This window comes from Apium graveolens, chromosome 7, assembly GCF_009905375.1.
Source record: "Apium graveolens cultivar Ventura chromosome 7, ASM990537v1, whole genome shotgun sequence".
NCBI classification, from domain to species: Eukaryota; Viridiplantae; Streptophyta; class Magnoliopsida; order Apiales; family Apiaceae; genus Apium; species Apium graveolens.
In genome coordinates, this window is record NC_133653.1 from 47,421,758 (window position 1) to 47,440,036 (window position 18,279).

Consider the following 18,279-nt stretch of genomic DNA (forward strand, 5'->3'; position numbering starts at 1 on the left):
CTACCTTCCAGATGGTTAAGTAGCCTTTTAAGGTCGCCCACATTGAAAGTCCCCACACCTGGGATAGTTTGCATGTGAGGCTGCAGACCTTGGGGCTGTGGTGGAGGTACCTCTGCTTGGTTCCCACCTGGAGGGGCTTATTGTTGGTTGGTGTTTCGGGCATCTTCTGGTATCACGATCACTTCGGGGTTCCGACCTTGATCTCCCCCCAGATTTTCTCCTTGACCCCGATCGCGGCCTCGAGCCGTCTCACGATCATAATTTTCCACATCTCTATGATCATCATATTCAGCATAGTTATCGCTGTCTGCTCGATTATACCAGCGGGCATCAGTGCGGTCACGGTAATTATCGCGGCGATACCCATCTAAGTACCTACCTCGACCTCCGTCTCTTCCCCTCCATTGGGGTCTTCTCCAACGGTCGCTTCCATATCCTCGACCATATCGGTCCAGCGATCTGCGGGGAGGAGCTCTCTCATGATCGCGGTGTCGCTCGTAATTTCCATGGGAATTCAGGGGCACACGCGTTGTATCATGGGTGTCACATCTCCACGATCAGCTTCTTTTTGCCATTCAAGTAACAACATTCTTAAATCATCGTCGCCTAAGCGGATCCCCAAGAGACCCTTTAAAGCTGCGAAGCCTCGTTGCCCATTCTTCGGCATGGACTCTACCTGTCAGCGCTCCTCAAGAATACGTACAGACCGGTGCGGATGGGCAGCTCCCCGGTTATCCGTCCGCAGGATTTCTCGACCATCTGCATCTTCTTCCACCAGCTCGATGATTGGGGACGTATCATTGGAATAGTTCAGGCGTCGCGGGGTTATCTACACACGTCCTCCTCCAGTGTGACCTTGGCCGGCTGAGACATCTTTATCAGTCATAGGTGCTTTCCCAGGTGCATGAGTAGCACGGCTGCGATGAAGGCCCCTTCTGGTCTTACGCCGCTCCATGGTGCTCAACCTTGAATCGAAGCCGTTCAGAGCATCGCCCATGCGATACAGTTGTTCCAGCAAGTCAGAGTTGCTGATGAGCACAGGCGGCTGTCCCTCAACGTCCGGAGTGGGGCGATCAGTCATTGGTGGAATGTAAGGTTCATGTTCATAGCCATGATCAAATTCTTCCTCAGAGCTTCCATCATAAAAATTTCCATCACGATATTGAGACATCCTTCCTCCTAGATGCCGATCTTGATTTGCCCCTCCTTTTAGCGCTAATTTGTTGACGGAGGAATTTGGGAGCAACAAAGACTGAGGTTCGTAGCCAGAAACAAGATCTGTGATGGCATTTCTTTATCGAAAACGTGAACAGTAATCGATGAATTCGATGAACAATATTCGTCGGAAAAGATGAACAGTGTTTGGTGGTGGTGGTTATTGGTGGCTGAGATTGCTTAGGATTAGTGGTGGCTCCTTTGCGCTCTCGCTTCTGACCCCTTATAATTTTCCTATGTATCCCTATTTATAGGGAATCAAGTCAACGTAGTTTTTGAGGAACAAGAAACCTAACGGGCTTAGATTTCTTGTCCCGAGGCCCAATAGGAAACCCACTGGAAACCGTCTTCTACTAGTTTTAGGAATTTCCGCCGATGAGGCCCAACCACAAAGGCCCAAGGCTCGTCCACGGCTTCGAGACTTCACGGATAAGGCATCTCCCTGGCCAAGGATAACCCACCGTTACCAGCTGTTTCTCTAGTCCGTGGATGCAGGTATAGCCGTGGTTCACCCCAAATGTTGGACGCATCCTTTTCCCCCGATAAGGAGCCCCTACCAGATTACATGACAAGTGATCCCAAGCTTTTGGGTGCAAAGTGCAGAATACTTCGAAGTCTCCCAACGAGGACACCCGTTGACTACAAAGACAGAGCTCCCAAAGCACACACCAGATTTTACCCCACATCCCCAATGAGGACACTCATTGACTACAGGAGGAGGCCTTCAATCCAGGCATACCCCTGGAGGTCTCTGACCACGGACACCGCATTTCCTGTAGATGTGCTACATGAATGAGTTCTTCAATAGAGTACCTGCATTAAATAGGTTAGTAATAATAATTCTCCATCTTCCGTGGATATTCCAAAGAGTCTGTCCAAGCAATCATGTTGAAATCTTCCTAAAACATTTTATCAAGTCAAGGCGCACCCCAAGGGTTGCCTCAAGGAAGGACCCAATCAGGGAATCCTCCATCTTTTTTCTCAATAACAGGGTGCGCCTCCCCGTCTTTATGAGGGCGTGCCTCCCCATACATTGACAGCTGCAACTTTCCATCAGCCATTTTCACCATAAGGCACGTCCAGCTTATACATTGGGCACGCCTTCTTTCCTTTTATAGAAAGATAATCTTATATGTTCCCCAATTTTAGGCGTTTCTTCCTCAATCTTAACAATTTTATCAATTTCAATCTAAATATTGTTTATACCAATTTTTGGGCATAACACGTTTTACACAATTTTTTAAACTTTAACTTAAAACTCCTGGTCAATTTAATCTAATACAGTTTACTTCTTCTCCTTTGATACACCTTTTATCAGTTTCTATTGTGTGCTATGAGCACATACTAAACACAAATTTTTATAATTTTTGGCTTGTTGTGATTGACCAACACTTTTTAAAAGTGATGGACCCTCCTCCGTTAATTAAAACACTTCAAATTTATAAATTTGAGTGCTTAGCCCTTATCACTAATTAGAAGTTGTTAGTACTTCCCGGTGGGTGACATGGCTTTGTGTTTTTATCCTGCTAAATTTGTGACAAGGAGGTATGAACTTCAAGGAAAAAATACAATTACTTGGGCATAAAATTAATTTTTGGAAAGCGTGGGCCCAAAGTTAGAAGATTAAAATCTTTTATTCCTATCGAAGATCGATGTACTAATAGTAATACACGTGGAGACTTGTATTAATACAGTGTCCTAGACTTAATAAGACTAAGAAACCCTATAAATATAGTCTTGGGGGTTCTTAAACTACTTTCATTCGCATCATTCAGAAATAAACCTCAAAGAAGATTAAAGATGAAGCCCCCCAACTCCTTTGCAGCCGATTCCAAGGCCTACAAGATAGTCGAGAAAGTTGCTTCTTCCTACTACTCGACTTTGTACAAGGCTGTTTATGTTCATGGCGATGACCATGATAATAATGTTTTCATCAAGATTTTCAAGTTGAATCAAAGAGTCGATATGTATCCTTTAGACCATATACTCAAAGAGATCTTCCAAGCAAAGAAGTGTTGCCAACACCCAAACATGGTTCGATCCGTCCATTGTTCTTTCGAGAAGCAAAAACGGAATAATCTATGCGTTGTGATGCCTGAGTCGAAAAAACCTCTACCTTCTATGGCTATTTTCAAGCATGGATTGCCTGAAGAGATCGTCGTTTTTGTCATAATAGAAACCCTTAAAGCCTTAGAGTGCATTCATGAAAGTGGCGACCACGTGCATGGGAATTTGTGCAGTACAGAGGTGTTCTTGGATTTACCTCCATTGGAGTAATTTCCTCATTGCCATGCACAGTTATAGTAGGTAAAGTAATCTTCTTTCTTTAATTTTCCGCTGACTGAAGAGGAAGTTTTTGTTTCAGACTCAGATAGTAAGGGTAGTTTACTTGACTTATGAGAAATAGGTTCTTTTTCACATCTATTGCAGTGGAATTTGGTGAGGCAGTTGTGGGGGGGGGGAAGAAGATAGAGTAGAGAGTTGCACCCGAATGTGCTTTGGAAGCATAAATTTCACTTTATCATGAAAGTTGTTCTTAACCAAGTTAGAGAACATCACCTTAGATTGCACAAACACTTGCAATGTATTATCTTTATCTTGTATAGTAAGGTTCTTGCATAAATGATTAGCAATAATCATAAGAAACCTAGCATAATAGATGACTTTACTTCTCTTTTCCGTATCACCTAACTTGTAAGAGAATTCATAAAGCAGTAAATATTCAATATCAATGGTCCTATTATACATAAGGTTGTAAGCAATTTTCTGAACAAACCTAATAATCGCATCATATCCACCACATTTACCCGTAAACGCCTTTGTTAAAATGTGTCAAAATAGTAAGACCACTCTTTTCTAAGATACTTTCTATTTATCTGACCTAACTGAGTAGTTTTAGATGCATACTTAATAGAATGCAACATTATAGAAATCTCATCATCAAAATTAAGGAAAGTTTTTGAAGTGAATTAGGCAAGTGTTGTTGCATACAAATTTATATAACTATACGAATATGTGTTTATATGAAACAGCGAAATAAGAGCTGATTAGTAATTAGAAGACTTGCTTATTATTTCATTAGCCTAATGCAGTTATATCAGAAAATACAGTCCAACCGACGATCCTATAAACCAGGACCACCTCCACCTAAACTCCTAGTTTATCTCTACTACTAACTTATGAATAGAACTCCTACAAAGACTCTACACGACTCAGTCATGCAACCAACGGATACAAATAAACAAAACATAAACTAATTAAATTAATTACAAGTTTGAGATTAAACCCAACAATTCCTCCCTTAATCTCAAACTTATTTCTCTAACTCCCTAACTCCCAGCAAGTTGCGCATCTTCTCAAACTTAATTGTTGCAAGAGCTTTTGTCAGCCCATCTGCTCGCTGATGATTGCTACTGACATGCTTCACAATGACGTCTCCACGCTCTACACATTCTCTGATAAAATGAAATCGTATGTCGATATGTTTGCTTCTTCCATGGAATGTAGGATTTTTGGCTAAGTTGATTGCTGACTTATTGTCAATAAACAATACTACTGGACCAAGTTTATCACCTATAATGTGACTTAAGACATTCTTCATCCAAATTCCTTGACATGCAGCTGTGGTGGCAACCATGAATTCTGCTTCACCGGATGACAAAGCCACCACCCTTTGCTTCTGGGAAACCCATGATATTAAGCTCTCATTCAAGTAATAAGCCATGCCTCCTGTACTCCGTCTATCATCTATAGTTCCTCCCAGATCACTATCAGTGTAGCCAGTGACTATATTGTTTCCGTTGTTCTGATTATAAATCAACCCAAACTACAATGTTCCCTTGACATACCGGAGAATCCTCTTCACTGCATTCAAATGCAATGCAGTTGGGCATTCCATATAACGACTTACAATTCCAATAGAAAAAGCTATATCCAGTCGAGTGTTTACCAGATGTCTTAACCCTCCTATTAAGCTTTTGTACATTGTTGCATCAACTACACGTCCCCCTTCATCCTTAGAAATTTGCTCCTTTGGGTCCATCGGGTATTTGGTGGGATTGCAGTCACCCATGCCTGCCCTTTTCAGTAACTTTTCTGCATACCCCGACTGTTTTAACTCAATGTAACCAGTTTCCTGCTTCACCTCGATTCCCAGATAGTAGCTGAGCTTTCCCAGATCTGTAATATCGAATTTCCTTCCCATTTGTTGCTTAAACTCTTCGATCTTCTGCACATCTGCACTAGTGATTAAAATATCGTCTACATAGACGGCAATTATCAAACAATCTTTCCCTTTTCCCCTCGTATAAACAACATTTTCATAAGGACAGCGCTTAAAACCCAAACTCCCCAGGCTGTGATTCAATTTTTTATACCAAGCACGCGGTGCTTGTTTTAAGCCATACAATGCTTTCACCAACTTATAAACCAAGTGTTCCTTCCCACTGTTTTTGAAACCTTCTGGCTGAGCAACAAACACATCTTCAGTAATTTCTCCATTTAAAAAGGCAGTTTTCACGTCTAAATGATGAACTTGCCATGAGTGTTTTGCTGATAGAGCTAACAACATTCGTACTGTCTCAAGATGAGTGACAGGAGCGAACACTTCCTCATAATCAATTCCATGCTCTTGAGCGTACCGTTTTGCTACCAAACGGGCCTTGTGATTTACTACTTTTCCAGCTGCATCCTTTTTAAGTTTGAAACTCCATTTTAAACCAATTACTTTATGTCCTTCAGGTAACTCCATAAGTTTCCACGTACCATTTTTTTCGATTGAGTCGATTTCAGTCTCCATAGCCCTTTTCCAGTGTTTATCTTTCGAAGCCTCCTTGAAGTTTGCAGGTTCTTCTGTCCCCATTAGGTATAATTCTTCATCTAGCACTACTTCTTCAGTGTCGTTATACACATCACTCAGCCTGTGAATTTTCAAAGGCTCAACGTTATCATCATAATTATCACTGTCTAGCCTCGATGATCCTGATACAAATGAGCTCGAAGAAACAGACACTTGTGTAGATGGAGTAATCTGTGATGAAGATGTATTTGATGTACTTGAAGGAGTCCCAGGTTCATACTCCTCGCTGCTTTCTGAAGAGTATTGTCTGCCAGCTGCTATTTCAAACATTCTGCTTTCATTCACATCATCTACTTGATCAACAAGCGGAAAAATTACTTGGCAGTCGCCATCTTCCCTTTCATCTGACCACATCCAGCATTTTTCTTCCTCAAAAATTACGTCCTTGCTCACATACACCTTATTCTCTTTAGGGCTAAACAATCTATAACCCTTTGTACCGGATTCCTTTCCCAGATTTATCACCGATATACTTCGATCATCTAGTTTCTTCATTCCTTGGTTCGGTATCCTCATGTGACTCAGACAACCAAACACTCTAATATGAGATACATCTGGTTTGTCATTTGTCCAGGCCTCATAAGGCGTTACACCAGTTAGAGCTCTTGTTGGAAGTCTGTTGAGAACATAAACAGCATGTCTCACAGCTTCTCCCCAGAATTTAGCTGGTAACTCCTTTTCTTTCATCATGCTTCTGACCATTTCCATCACTGTTCTGTTTCTTCTTTCAACCACGCTGTTTTGTTGTGGTGTGTATGGTGCGGTGTGTATGGTGCGGTGTGTATGGTGCAGTGTAGTGTCGAGTTATTCCCATCTCCTTGCAATATTTCTCAAATTCAGCATACATAAATTCGCCTCCCCTATCTGTTCTCAATACCTTGATCTTTCGACTATCTCCATTTTCAACCAGTGCCTTGAAATGTTTGAACCCTCCAAATGATTCACCTTTACTTTTAAGAAAATAGACCCACATAGCACGATTGTAGTCATCTACAAACAACAAAAAATATTTCTTACCAGATGTTGTTGCTGGAGTGATTGGTCCACATAGATCTGCATGCACAAGTTCGAGAGCTTTCTTTGCACTGAAACTTGAATAACCAGGTACTCCCTTCCTTGCTTGCTTTCCCATAAGACATCCAGTGCACGCCTCATGTGCTTGAGTGATTTTTGGTAGACCTCTTACCATCCTTTCTTTAAACATTAATGTCAAGGCTTGGTAATTTACATGACCCATTCGTGAATGCCACAACTTTGACACTTGATCCACCTTTGTCATCAAACACTTATAATTTTCTGTCTCAATAATCAACTTGTACAGTCGAATTTGTGATCTCTTGACCTTCATGAGAAGCCTTTCATTCTTATCGAAAATCCACATGTATTCTCCTCTAATCACAACTTTACTTCCCTCTTCTGTTAATTGTCCAATGCCAATAATATTACTTCGAAGACTAGGAATAAAATATATCTCGTTGAGTACACGTTCTTGACCATCCTTGCACTTCATAGCAATCGAGCCTCTACCTTTGATTTCCACGGTTGATCCATCCCCAAACTTCACCTGACCAGTGATTTGTTCATCAAGAATTTTGAACTTCGATTTTTGTCCAGTCTTATGATTACTGCGCCATTATCTAAGTACCACAAATTGGATTCCACTTGGTTACTATCGATGTTGTTTGCCAATTTCGGTTTCACATATCTCTCGTCTAATTGCAGCAACTCCTTCTTAGACTTGTCAAACTTCGCCAGTAATAAGGCTAGTTCATCATCTTCTATTTTGGCCAAATTGGATTCTTGCTTTTGTTCCTTCTGTCGTCTAGGCTTACGGCATTCTGCTGCAAAATGACCATACAAGCTGCAGTTGAAGCATCTAACCCGACTCTTGTCTCGTGCCTTCACAAATGGTGGTCCATCACTTGATCTGCTGCTTCGTTTCAGCCATTCCTCCCCAATAAACAGCAGCTTGCCTTCACTAGCTTCTCTCTTTTGCCACTCTTCTTCTGTGAGCATCAGTTTACCCTCACTGGTCTCAACCTTTCCTTTAACTCGTTCCTCGTGAGCCTTTAACGAACCCACGGCTTCCTCTACTGTCATCATATCAAGATTCCCAAATTGCTCTATTGTAGAATTTATTTGCAAGAATCTCGATGGTACAGCCCTCAACATTTTCTTTACAACATATGACTCCTGCATCTCCTCCCCAAGCGCTCGAATATTTGTAACTAGCCCGTTGAGTTTCATATAGAAATCATCGAGTTGATCTGAATCCTTCATACACAGAGCTTCGAATTCTGCCTTTAAAGTCTGAACCCGCGCTTGTTTCACCTTCTCAGCTCCTTGGCAAAGCGTCTTTATTGCTTCCCAAGGTCCTTTTGCTGTTTTTTTCCAGTGATAGACAGCAACACGTCTTCAGGGATAGCCTGATACAACATTGCCAATGCAATCTTATTTATCTTCACATCAACTGGCACCTTTGGGTCACTTGCCTCTACAGCACCCCACACTCCTTGCGCCTCCATAATAACTGTCATCTTGAGAGCCCATGCAGTGTAATTACTTCTGGCCAGCATTGGATAACTCAACCCGAAGGATACTCCCTTCATCTTGTTTGTATCCACAGTTGACATATCTGAGTCTTAACCTGTACCCTGACAGCTCTGATACCAAAATATTGCATACAAATTTATATAACTATACGAATATGTGTTTATATGAAACAGAGAAATAAGAGCTGATTAGTAATTAGAAGACTTGCTTATTATTTCATTAGCCTAATGCAGTTATATCAGAAAATACAGTCCAACCAACGATCCTATAAACCAGGACCACCTCCACCTGAACTCCTAGTTTATCTCTACTACTAACTTATGAATAGAACTCCTACAAAGACTCCACACGACTCAGTCATGCAACCAACGGATACAAATAAACAAAACACAAACTAATTAAATTTATTACAAGTTTGAGATTAAACCCAACAAGTGTAGTGCTTTATTGATGACAGAGGGAGTAATAGTGTAAGATTTACCCTTGAATCTTGAGTTTGATTTGGCCAACAGAGCAACATGCAGCGCTCCACATCTCTTCAACTACTTCTGCATAGATGGTAGGGCTTGCGGTGAGTGCATACCGGAGAGTTGTACAAGAAATCCATGAGAGGATGAAAATCTTGATGAACTGATTCTTTGTCAAGAAAAGCAACATGATTAGTAACTGCATATTCTACTCTGGCTGATAAACTAAAACATGTATTTGATTATTTGGGAGCCATTGTAAAGTTTTCAAAGCTTAATCAAGAAGCTCAATGGTTAAATCTGAGAGATGGTATTGAGAAAAGAGGATAACCATTTAGTATGCTCCAATTTCCAACATACAAATGTTGTACTATTTTTGTAAAGGAATATTTTTGTAGTTGCATGGAACGGTGTATATTCATATGCGCTCACTTATTGACTTCCTACACATTATTTTATAACTATTTTGGTATAAGTTTTGGTTTAGCCGGTAATACTCTACTCCCTAAATACCTTTTTTAGTTAGTGGTTAGTGAAAGCATTTGGTTTTATCAAATTGACTAATTTTCTACTAATGATTAAAATTTTAACATTTATTATTTTAAAAACTAAAAATTACCTAGTAAAATAGTTTGGTTTTATACTTTTCAATGACATAATTTTTAAAAATAATTTCAATTATATAATATATTAAAATTTCAATAAAAATTTGGTTAATTTGACCATTAAAAAAAATCAAAATATGACAACTAAAAAAGAACAGAGGGAATAATCCAAATTTATTACATCAGTTCTTTTTCTTTTTTATTGTCGCAATTGAGTTTTGTGCATTGAAATCGATAAAAATTTAAACGAAATTTATTGATATTTTATAATTGAACAAAATAAAAATGGACTAAAATAATTCAGAATTCTTTTTACATAAATGGTCTAAAATAAATAATTTTCAAATATAATTATATTAATTCTTATATTTTAATTTAGATTAACATTTAAAACAATTTATAACACTAAAATTAATAAAAAACCAAAAAATCAAAAATAAGTTGAGAAAATATAAGTCGTTACTAAAATTGAACTGAACTTATCTTATAAGTTGTAAATTCAACTTATAAGTTGGATCAACAAACACACGTCAATAAGTTATTATGGACTTATAAGTCATTTAATATAATGATTTTTAGTTTTTTAAATAAGATAAGATTATTATTTAGTGTAAAATTTTCAAAGAATGATGAAGAAGCTCAATGGTTTTGAGAGAGAGGATATATTAGGTACTCCCTTGTTTTTTTATTTGTCATTTTGACTGTTTCACACGTCTCAATAAATTTTGACCCCTAGTTAGAAATATAATTTTAAAATTTTTCTTTTTGTTAATTAAAATATAAGTTGTCTACTTTTATTTATATAAAAAAATTATAAATAATAATTCTAAATAGTTTAAAACATATTAAAATATGTGCAAAAATTAAAGACACAAATAAAAAAGCACCTAAAGAGCGGAGTATTAAAGAAAAGAGGATGACCCTTTAGTGTGCTCGTTTCAATAAGTACTTATTACAGGTTTAAGATTCCAACATACGTTTAAACTGTTTCTTTTTTAAACAGTGCCTTAAACTTTTTTACATATTTTTACATGTTATATTTCAAATTTTCTTTTTCTGCAATAATTTAAAATATTAAATGTTAATTTGGAAAAGGGAAATATGAAAAATAGTATGAGAAAGTACATTTTTTTAACTTCAAAATACAATGTTAAAAGTAAACAACTAATACCAAGTTCAAGAAATACCTTAAAATATATCCTAAATCAAAATTTTGAAGTATTTAATTATTTTACAACTTCAAAATTTTATCCGAAAGCAGATCGTTTTATTGATATCGGTAAATTGAGTATTTTTCAATTTTGAGGATCGAGTAAATATTGTATCCTCTTCAAAATAATTTTGGGTATTTTATCATATTTCACTATAATAGTAGGGGACTTGTGAAAATAATTAAAAATAGTAACGACTAGTTTGTTACATGTTAAATAAAATATCATGTGTTTATTTTAATTTAAAATGTTCCTGGCCATGAATTGACATGCGATAGATATTATATGTGATCCCGTAACGACGAGAATATTTTAAGGCAATTGTTACTTGTTTAAATTGCATTTATATGAAAGTGTGCGCTTTTGGACATGTGCCAAATTGCTTTTATCATGTGGTACCTGTATTATCTGGTTATGCGTATTTTGCATATGTTATATGTATTGTTGGGGTTTATTTAAAATTTAGGAAATATTTTATTTCTCAAATAATTATCGGATCGGACCCCTACCGGGACGTCAACACCTATAAAAATTGTATTTTTATTTTTATAAAATCGTGTGACTTTCAAGTATTTATATTTTCGCAATTTTGGAAAGATCGTAATTTTTGGAAAATTTTGGCATAACTTTTGAATTTATTTGATAATAATATTTCCCCCGTTTATTATTAATTATGGGCTAATTATTTTCACTAAATGATATAAATATGTTCTTAATAATTTTGGGGGTACTTTTATTTAATTATAAATAGATTTTATTTATTAATAATTTTCATAAAAATATGAAAAATATATAAAAATTTCATAAAATTCTCTGAAACTAGGTTAGGGTTTCAAGAACTGTTCTTTATATCCATGATTTTTAGGTGATCTAGAAAGCAAAAGTGGTCATGTTTGTAGTCAAATTGATGCTCGTTTCATATTCTATCCAATTATAGCATTAGATAGTTTCACAGATTGGTAAATTTCAAAACTCGATTTGGATGCCGCAGTTAGCTTTATCATGTTATTTAAAATCGATTCACATATATAACTGTATCATTTTATTGCTAGATAACTGGTTCGAGTTCAAGATTTTTGGCCTTTTTGTTATTCAATTTTTTGGTTTGTACGTTGTTTGTTAGATTGTTTTAATGATAAAAATATATCGTATAATTCTCCAGCTTTGATTTCATATCTTAAACGTTAATTTTGGTGCTAATTTCTGTGAATTGTCGTTTCGCCGGATTTCTTCGAGGTTCGCCGGATTCCATGGCGATTTCGACTGTTTGATTAATTGATTGTGATTGTTGATGCATTGTTTATATTGCTGGGCTTACGTGATACGTAAGATGATTTTGGCACAAAAAAACCCAACTGCGTTATTTTGGCCATGAGTTGAGCGACCGAAAATTTTTAAGGGGGTCAGATGTTCTTACCGGAATTCGGCTTCTTCACAGACCCAAATTATGTTCTTAAAGACCCGGTGTTTTGACCAATATTTGATTTAAAAATCCCCAAACCAATTGCTAAAAAATGTTTCTGGGGATTAAATTTTTAAAAATAAATTAAAATTTTTATTTTTATTTTTTTAAATTTTTTTAATTCAAATTTATTTGGTTAAATATTTTAATATAATTAACTGAATTATTTCAATTCCATAAATATATTTTATTTATTATTTCCAAAAATGTTAATTTGATTTAATTATTTAGGATTTGTTTTAGATAACTAATTAATTATTTAATTAATTGCTTAATTCATTTAATCAATTAAGTTTATCTATAAATAGTTAAATGAAATATATTTATTTATAATTAAGCTAAATAATATTTTAGAATTATTTTTGACCTTTTAAAAATATAGAGAGAGGTATGGAATAATCAATAACATTATTATTAATTCAATTATTCTTATTTTGTTCATAATAAATAGACCGCTTGTTTGTTCAATACAAAACGAACGCGTCTAAACTTTGAAAAATATTCAGCTTCCATTGAAAATATTTTCGAGACATAAATCATTTTATATCAAAAGGTCGCTTATTTTATGAATCGTTTTAAGTCGGATATTCACTAGAAAGTCATATTTTAACCCGATTTCAATTTTAAAAATACCGAAGCTTACCTTTTGACGATCTGACCTATGTCTTTCATGAATAACATGCTTACGTGCTATATGAATTATGTGCATGCGTGATTCCTGATTTGTGTGGTAATTATTGTCTTTATGTATAGGCTATCGGATGGATAGGAAAAATGTGGAGCTTGGATTTGAATAATACTGTCCTAGAAAAAATGTTTTTAGTTAGATATCAACAAGTCACAGATCAAATAATATCAAGAAGTTTGTCGAGAAGTCCAAAATGACTTATAGAGAAGTCCCAAGAGATATCGATAAGTCAATATGCATATAGAGATCTCAGATATCGACAAGTCAAAAAGAACATGTAGAGATCTCAAATATCGACAAGTCATTTCTTTATGTAGATATCTAGAGATATCGACAATCCAAATCTTCATGTAGATAACAAGAGATATCGACAAGTCAAAAGCCTATGTAGAGAACTGGATATATCGACAAGTCATTCTACATGTAGAGAACTAGAGACCTCGACAAGTCAAAGACACATGTAGAGAACTCAAGATATCGATAATTCATTATACTTATCGATATATGACATCTCAACAGAACAAAAGAGATCTCGATAAACTATCTCATAATTCAGAATGCAGACATATTGAAGATTCAAGATTATCAGTCAACAAACAATTCTATCACTGAATTAGAAAGACTACAAATACAGATTGAAGAATACGAGATCAAGGGCCAAGATTCACTGGACAAAGGAGGGTCATAGACCTAAAGATTCTGCACAAGATTTGCTAACATCGGAAATGGGAAATGTACAAAGTGGCTTTAGAAACTGTGTTAATCAATTTTAGTGCAAGTTTTGCAAACCCATGTATGTTGTTCTATAAAGTATTCACGGGTCCTTTGTTTAGATGAAACAAACTGATCTAGGAAAAATCTTGTATTCTCCCTCAAGAATTGTAGTTAAGTTCTTATCTTTAAGAATACAGATTTGTAGCAAAACAAATTTGATTAATATAATTAAGTGAGTTTTTGATAATTTATTTGTGTGTTTGCATTTAATTATTTTATCATTACAAGTTCATATCTGATTTTTCTAAATATAATCCAAACACTTTTACAAATAAATAATTCAAAAAAACACATTCAACCCCCCCCTTCTGTATTGTATTTCACTACACTTGTTATCTAGCAAGTGGTATCTAGCAAGAAAATAGATAAAGATCTTGGAAGGACGAGTGCACATAAAATAAACAGTATCAAGATACATGTCTTTGATAAGATAAACTACACCTTATGGAAAAAGAAAACGATGTTATTCATAAGGATGGCCAATCCAATGTACATTGAAATTCTGAGGTATGGACCCTTCGTTTCTATGGAAAGGGTTCCTAAAGCAACTGATGGACGCATGGTCATACCTGCAAACTTTACACCTAAAGACCCCTCTTCCTACCTATAAAAATTATGGGTATGCAAGTATTCCTACACTATTCTAATTTTAGAATAGTTAAACTTTTTACGTATAAAACTGCTTAGCTCTTTTTGTGAAGGTATTCATCTTCTATTCAACTTTCATAATAGTTAATTTTTTACATATCCAAATGCAAAGTTTTAAATCTATACTGTAAAACTTTTTCGTGTGATTAGCGAATAACTATTTATTCTAGTTATCTCGCCATCGGTTGTTGTGATTACTCCGGACCATGTGAAATGGGGAGTTGTTTGAATAATGATGTTGTTGTGCAAGACATGCCTATACAATAACAAGACTAAGTCAAATTAACAACCCTAGGATTCAGTTGTATTGGTAATCCAAATTTGTATTTTATATTGTATTACTTGAGTTTGTAAAATGGTTAGAATATTAGACTGAAGTATTTATCTGTAAACAGTTCAAGCCTAAGGAATAAACTCTGAAAGAAGATCAAGATAGATCATGCCTCAGAAAAATGATACAGAAGCTTGTAGTTAAATAAATCTGTTTTATAAAAAATATTTTAAGTCAAGATATCGACAAGTCACAGATCAAGAAATATAGATAATTCATTCGAGAACTCCAGAATGACTTATCGAGAAGTCCAAAATGGCTTATAGAGAAGTCTCAGATATATTGACAAGTCAAAAGAAGATATGAAGATTGGAGATATCGACAAGTCATTTCTGCATGTAGAGAACTCAGAGATATCGACAAGTCAAAATGAAGATGTGAAGATTGGAGATATCGACAAGTTAAATTATCATTAAAGATCTCAGAGATATCGACAAGTCAAAATGTATATAGAGATCTCTGAGATATCGACAAGTCAATTCTACATGTAGAGATCTCAGACATATAGACAACTCATTTAACATGAAAATATCAAGAGACCTCAACAAGTCAATTAAACCTATAGAGAACTCAGAGATCTTGATAAGTCATTATACTTATCGAGATGCCACTTCTCTATTAAGAAAGCTGGAGATCTCGATATGCCTATCAAATGCAGAATGCAAACAAATTCAAGATCCAAGATTATCGGTCAACAAAAGATCTATCACCTAGATTTAAAAGTCTACAAAGTAGTTGGGGAGAATATAAGATCAAGGACCAAGATTAACTAGAAAAAAGTTGATCACAGACCTGCAATATTCTGCACAGATTTTCTAAGCGAGAAATGGAAATGGATAAAGGTTTCTTTTGAAATTGGTTTAGTCCTTTTTAGTGCAAGTTTTGTAAACCTGTGTTACTAGTGCATAAAGCATGCATGGGTCCTTAGTTCACAAGTAACAAACAGATTCACAGTTCTTGTATTCTCCCAAGATAGAAGTTGAATTTTTTACTTACAAAGAACCCAGGATTTGTAGCAAGACTTAACTTAATTTTAATACAAAATTAAGTAAGTTTTGCAATATTGTGTTTGATGTCTTATTTCTTCTAACATAATATAACTACATTTCTTATCTGCTTTGTTCACACAACCAAACAAAATGAAAAAGGCTTAAAAATATCCAACACACATTCACCCCCCTGTGTTGCACTTATATCTAACAAGTGGTATCAGAGCAAAATCTCAAAGTAAACAGATCAAGATCTTGGAAGTATGAGTATACAAAAGATAAGCAATATCAAGATACCAGCCTTTGACAGAATCAACTATACACTGTGGAAAAAGAAAATGATGTTGTTCATATGGATGGCCAATCCAATATATATCCAGATTCTCAAAAAAGGCCCTTTCACCTCCATGGAAAGGGTTGATGAATCTACTGATGGAGATATGGTCATCCCAGCTCATTATGCCCCTAAGACCCTTCAAAATACACTGAAACTAAAAAAAAGTCTCCCTTGATAGTGGTCTGCAACTAATTCTGATAGAGTCACTTGATAATGTCATGTAGAATAATATTGTCAACTGTGACACATCCAAAAAGATTTTGGAGAAGATTGAGTATTTTTGTGAAGGTGCAGAGGAAGTTAAATCAAATTAAAGGAGGATACTAGTGTCTCAGTATGAGGGATTCATGGAAAGCCCAAAGAAGGAATTACTGAAGTTTTTGAAAGGTTTAACAAATTGATAAATGACTTGCAGCTTCATGATAAGTATTATGAGGCTGAGGAAGTTGACCTAAAGTTCTTGCTAGATCTTCCTGACCATCTTGAACAGAAAATATCAGCTATTAGAGAAGGAAGAGATTTGATCAGAATAACTCTGGAAGTTTTATATAGGATCTTGAAAATATAGGAACTTGAAATGTTACAAAGAAAGTCATTAAAGGACAACCATGGACATATTGTTGATGGTTCTAGTGCCTTGGTTGTTAATGAAAGTGAAGCAAATGAAGATGAACAAGATGTTGAAGTTCCAGTTATTCAAGATGTGGAGCAAAAGAACAAAGGACCTCAGAAGTAAGTTGTTTTGGAGCTGGAAGAAGATGAGTTTTATATCTTAGATGAGCTAGATGAATTGGACCAATCCATGGCTTACTTGGCTAGGAAATTCTCTAATATTAGAGTCAAGAAGCCTAGGTTTTTCAAGAACAAGGGACAGTCTTCAAATAACAACAACTGTAAACCAAAAATCAGTATAACCCAGCTAGCAAGGGTGGCTACAACACTTCATCTGTTGACAGATAAAAAATAAGATGCTACAATTGTGATGAATTAGGTCACTTTGCTACTGAGTGCAAGAAGCATAAGAAAGTGAAGAAGGATAAATCCTATATAGAGTTAAAGGCAAAGTATGAAACTCTCTTGAAGAAACAACAAGGAAAAGCTTACATTGTAGAAGGAAAGAGTTGGGATGAAACTGATGATGAAGAAAATGAGGAGTTTGGAAACTATGCACTAATGGCTCTTGAGCAAGGAGAATCATCCTCATCAAAATCTGAGGTACCAACTCTTACTACTATTGATTTGAATATAAGTCAATATAAAGAGACTGTTAAAAAGATGAGCATACTGAGGAGGTTAGTAAGATGTCAAAAGCTAATCAGAAGCTTCAGATTGAGAATTAAGATTTAGAACTGCAGCTTGTTGAGCTTGAAACTGTCAAGTAGGAAAATGAATATTTGCAGAATAAGCTAAAGTGTGCTAGTGAAATAGAAATTGTGTTGGGGGAAAAGATAGAGAAGAATAAAGTGAAGTTGAAGTCTTTCAAGAATTCTTCTAAGTTGGTTGGTCAATAACATGAAAAGAACAAGCCATGTGTCAATATAGCCATTGGCCTTGACTATGATGCCTTGAATAATAACAAGAAGAAAGAAAGAAGAAGAACAATAACAAGTCCCTAAGACACCTATCAAGGAAGTCAAGACTGAGAATACTGGAAGGAAGAAAAAGAACATGAATGGCAAGATAGGAGTAAACAAGAGCAACAACTTTGCATTTGCTGCAGAGATCCCCAGAAAGCAATGTCAGAAGTGTGGCTCAACAAATCATCTAACTCACCTTTGTAAAAAGGATGTTAGCACGTCAAAAGTGGGAGCCTATAAGTACAATGAAGCAAATGCAGAAGACCCTTAATCCTTTTGTGATAAATTTGACTACATACCTTGCAACATGAAAGTGTTGACAAGTTGTCATAAATTGAGAGTAGATTTAAAATATGTTAATTTTGGATCTACAGATAAAATGGAAAATGCAAAACAATCTGTTCACTTTGTTCCTTCTGAATCAATTCATTCTAATTCTACAAATTTTGTTAACAAGAAGAAAGTACCCAACACTGCTTGGGTAGCTAAACACACTTAATCCTCATTCTGTGCAGGGCAAAATGAAGAGAGTCATATGGATCATAGACAGTGGATGCTCAAGAC

General features: G+C 35.8%; 1 protein-coding gene across 1 annotated transcript; it reads left to right on the forward strand.

Annotated features, from left to right (window-relative positions):
- The first annotated feature begins 3,015 nt into the window (after positions 1–3,015).
- Positions 3,016–3,492, forward strand: LOC141673586 (serine/threonine-protein kinase BLUS1-like). Its single transcript, XM_074480340.1, has one exon. It carries the CDS (start codon positions 3,016–3,018, stop codon positions 3,490–3,492), a length of 477 nt encoding a protein of 158 aa, XP_074336441.1.
- Positions 3,493–18,279: the final 14,787 nt, after the last annotated feature.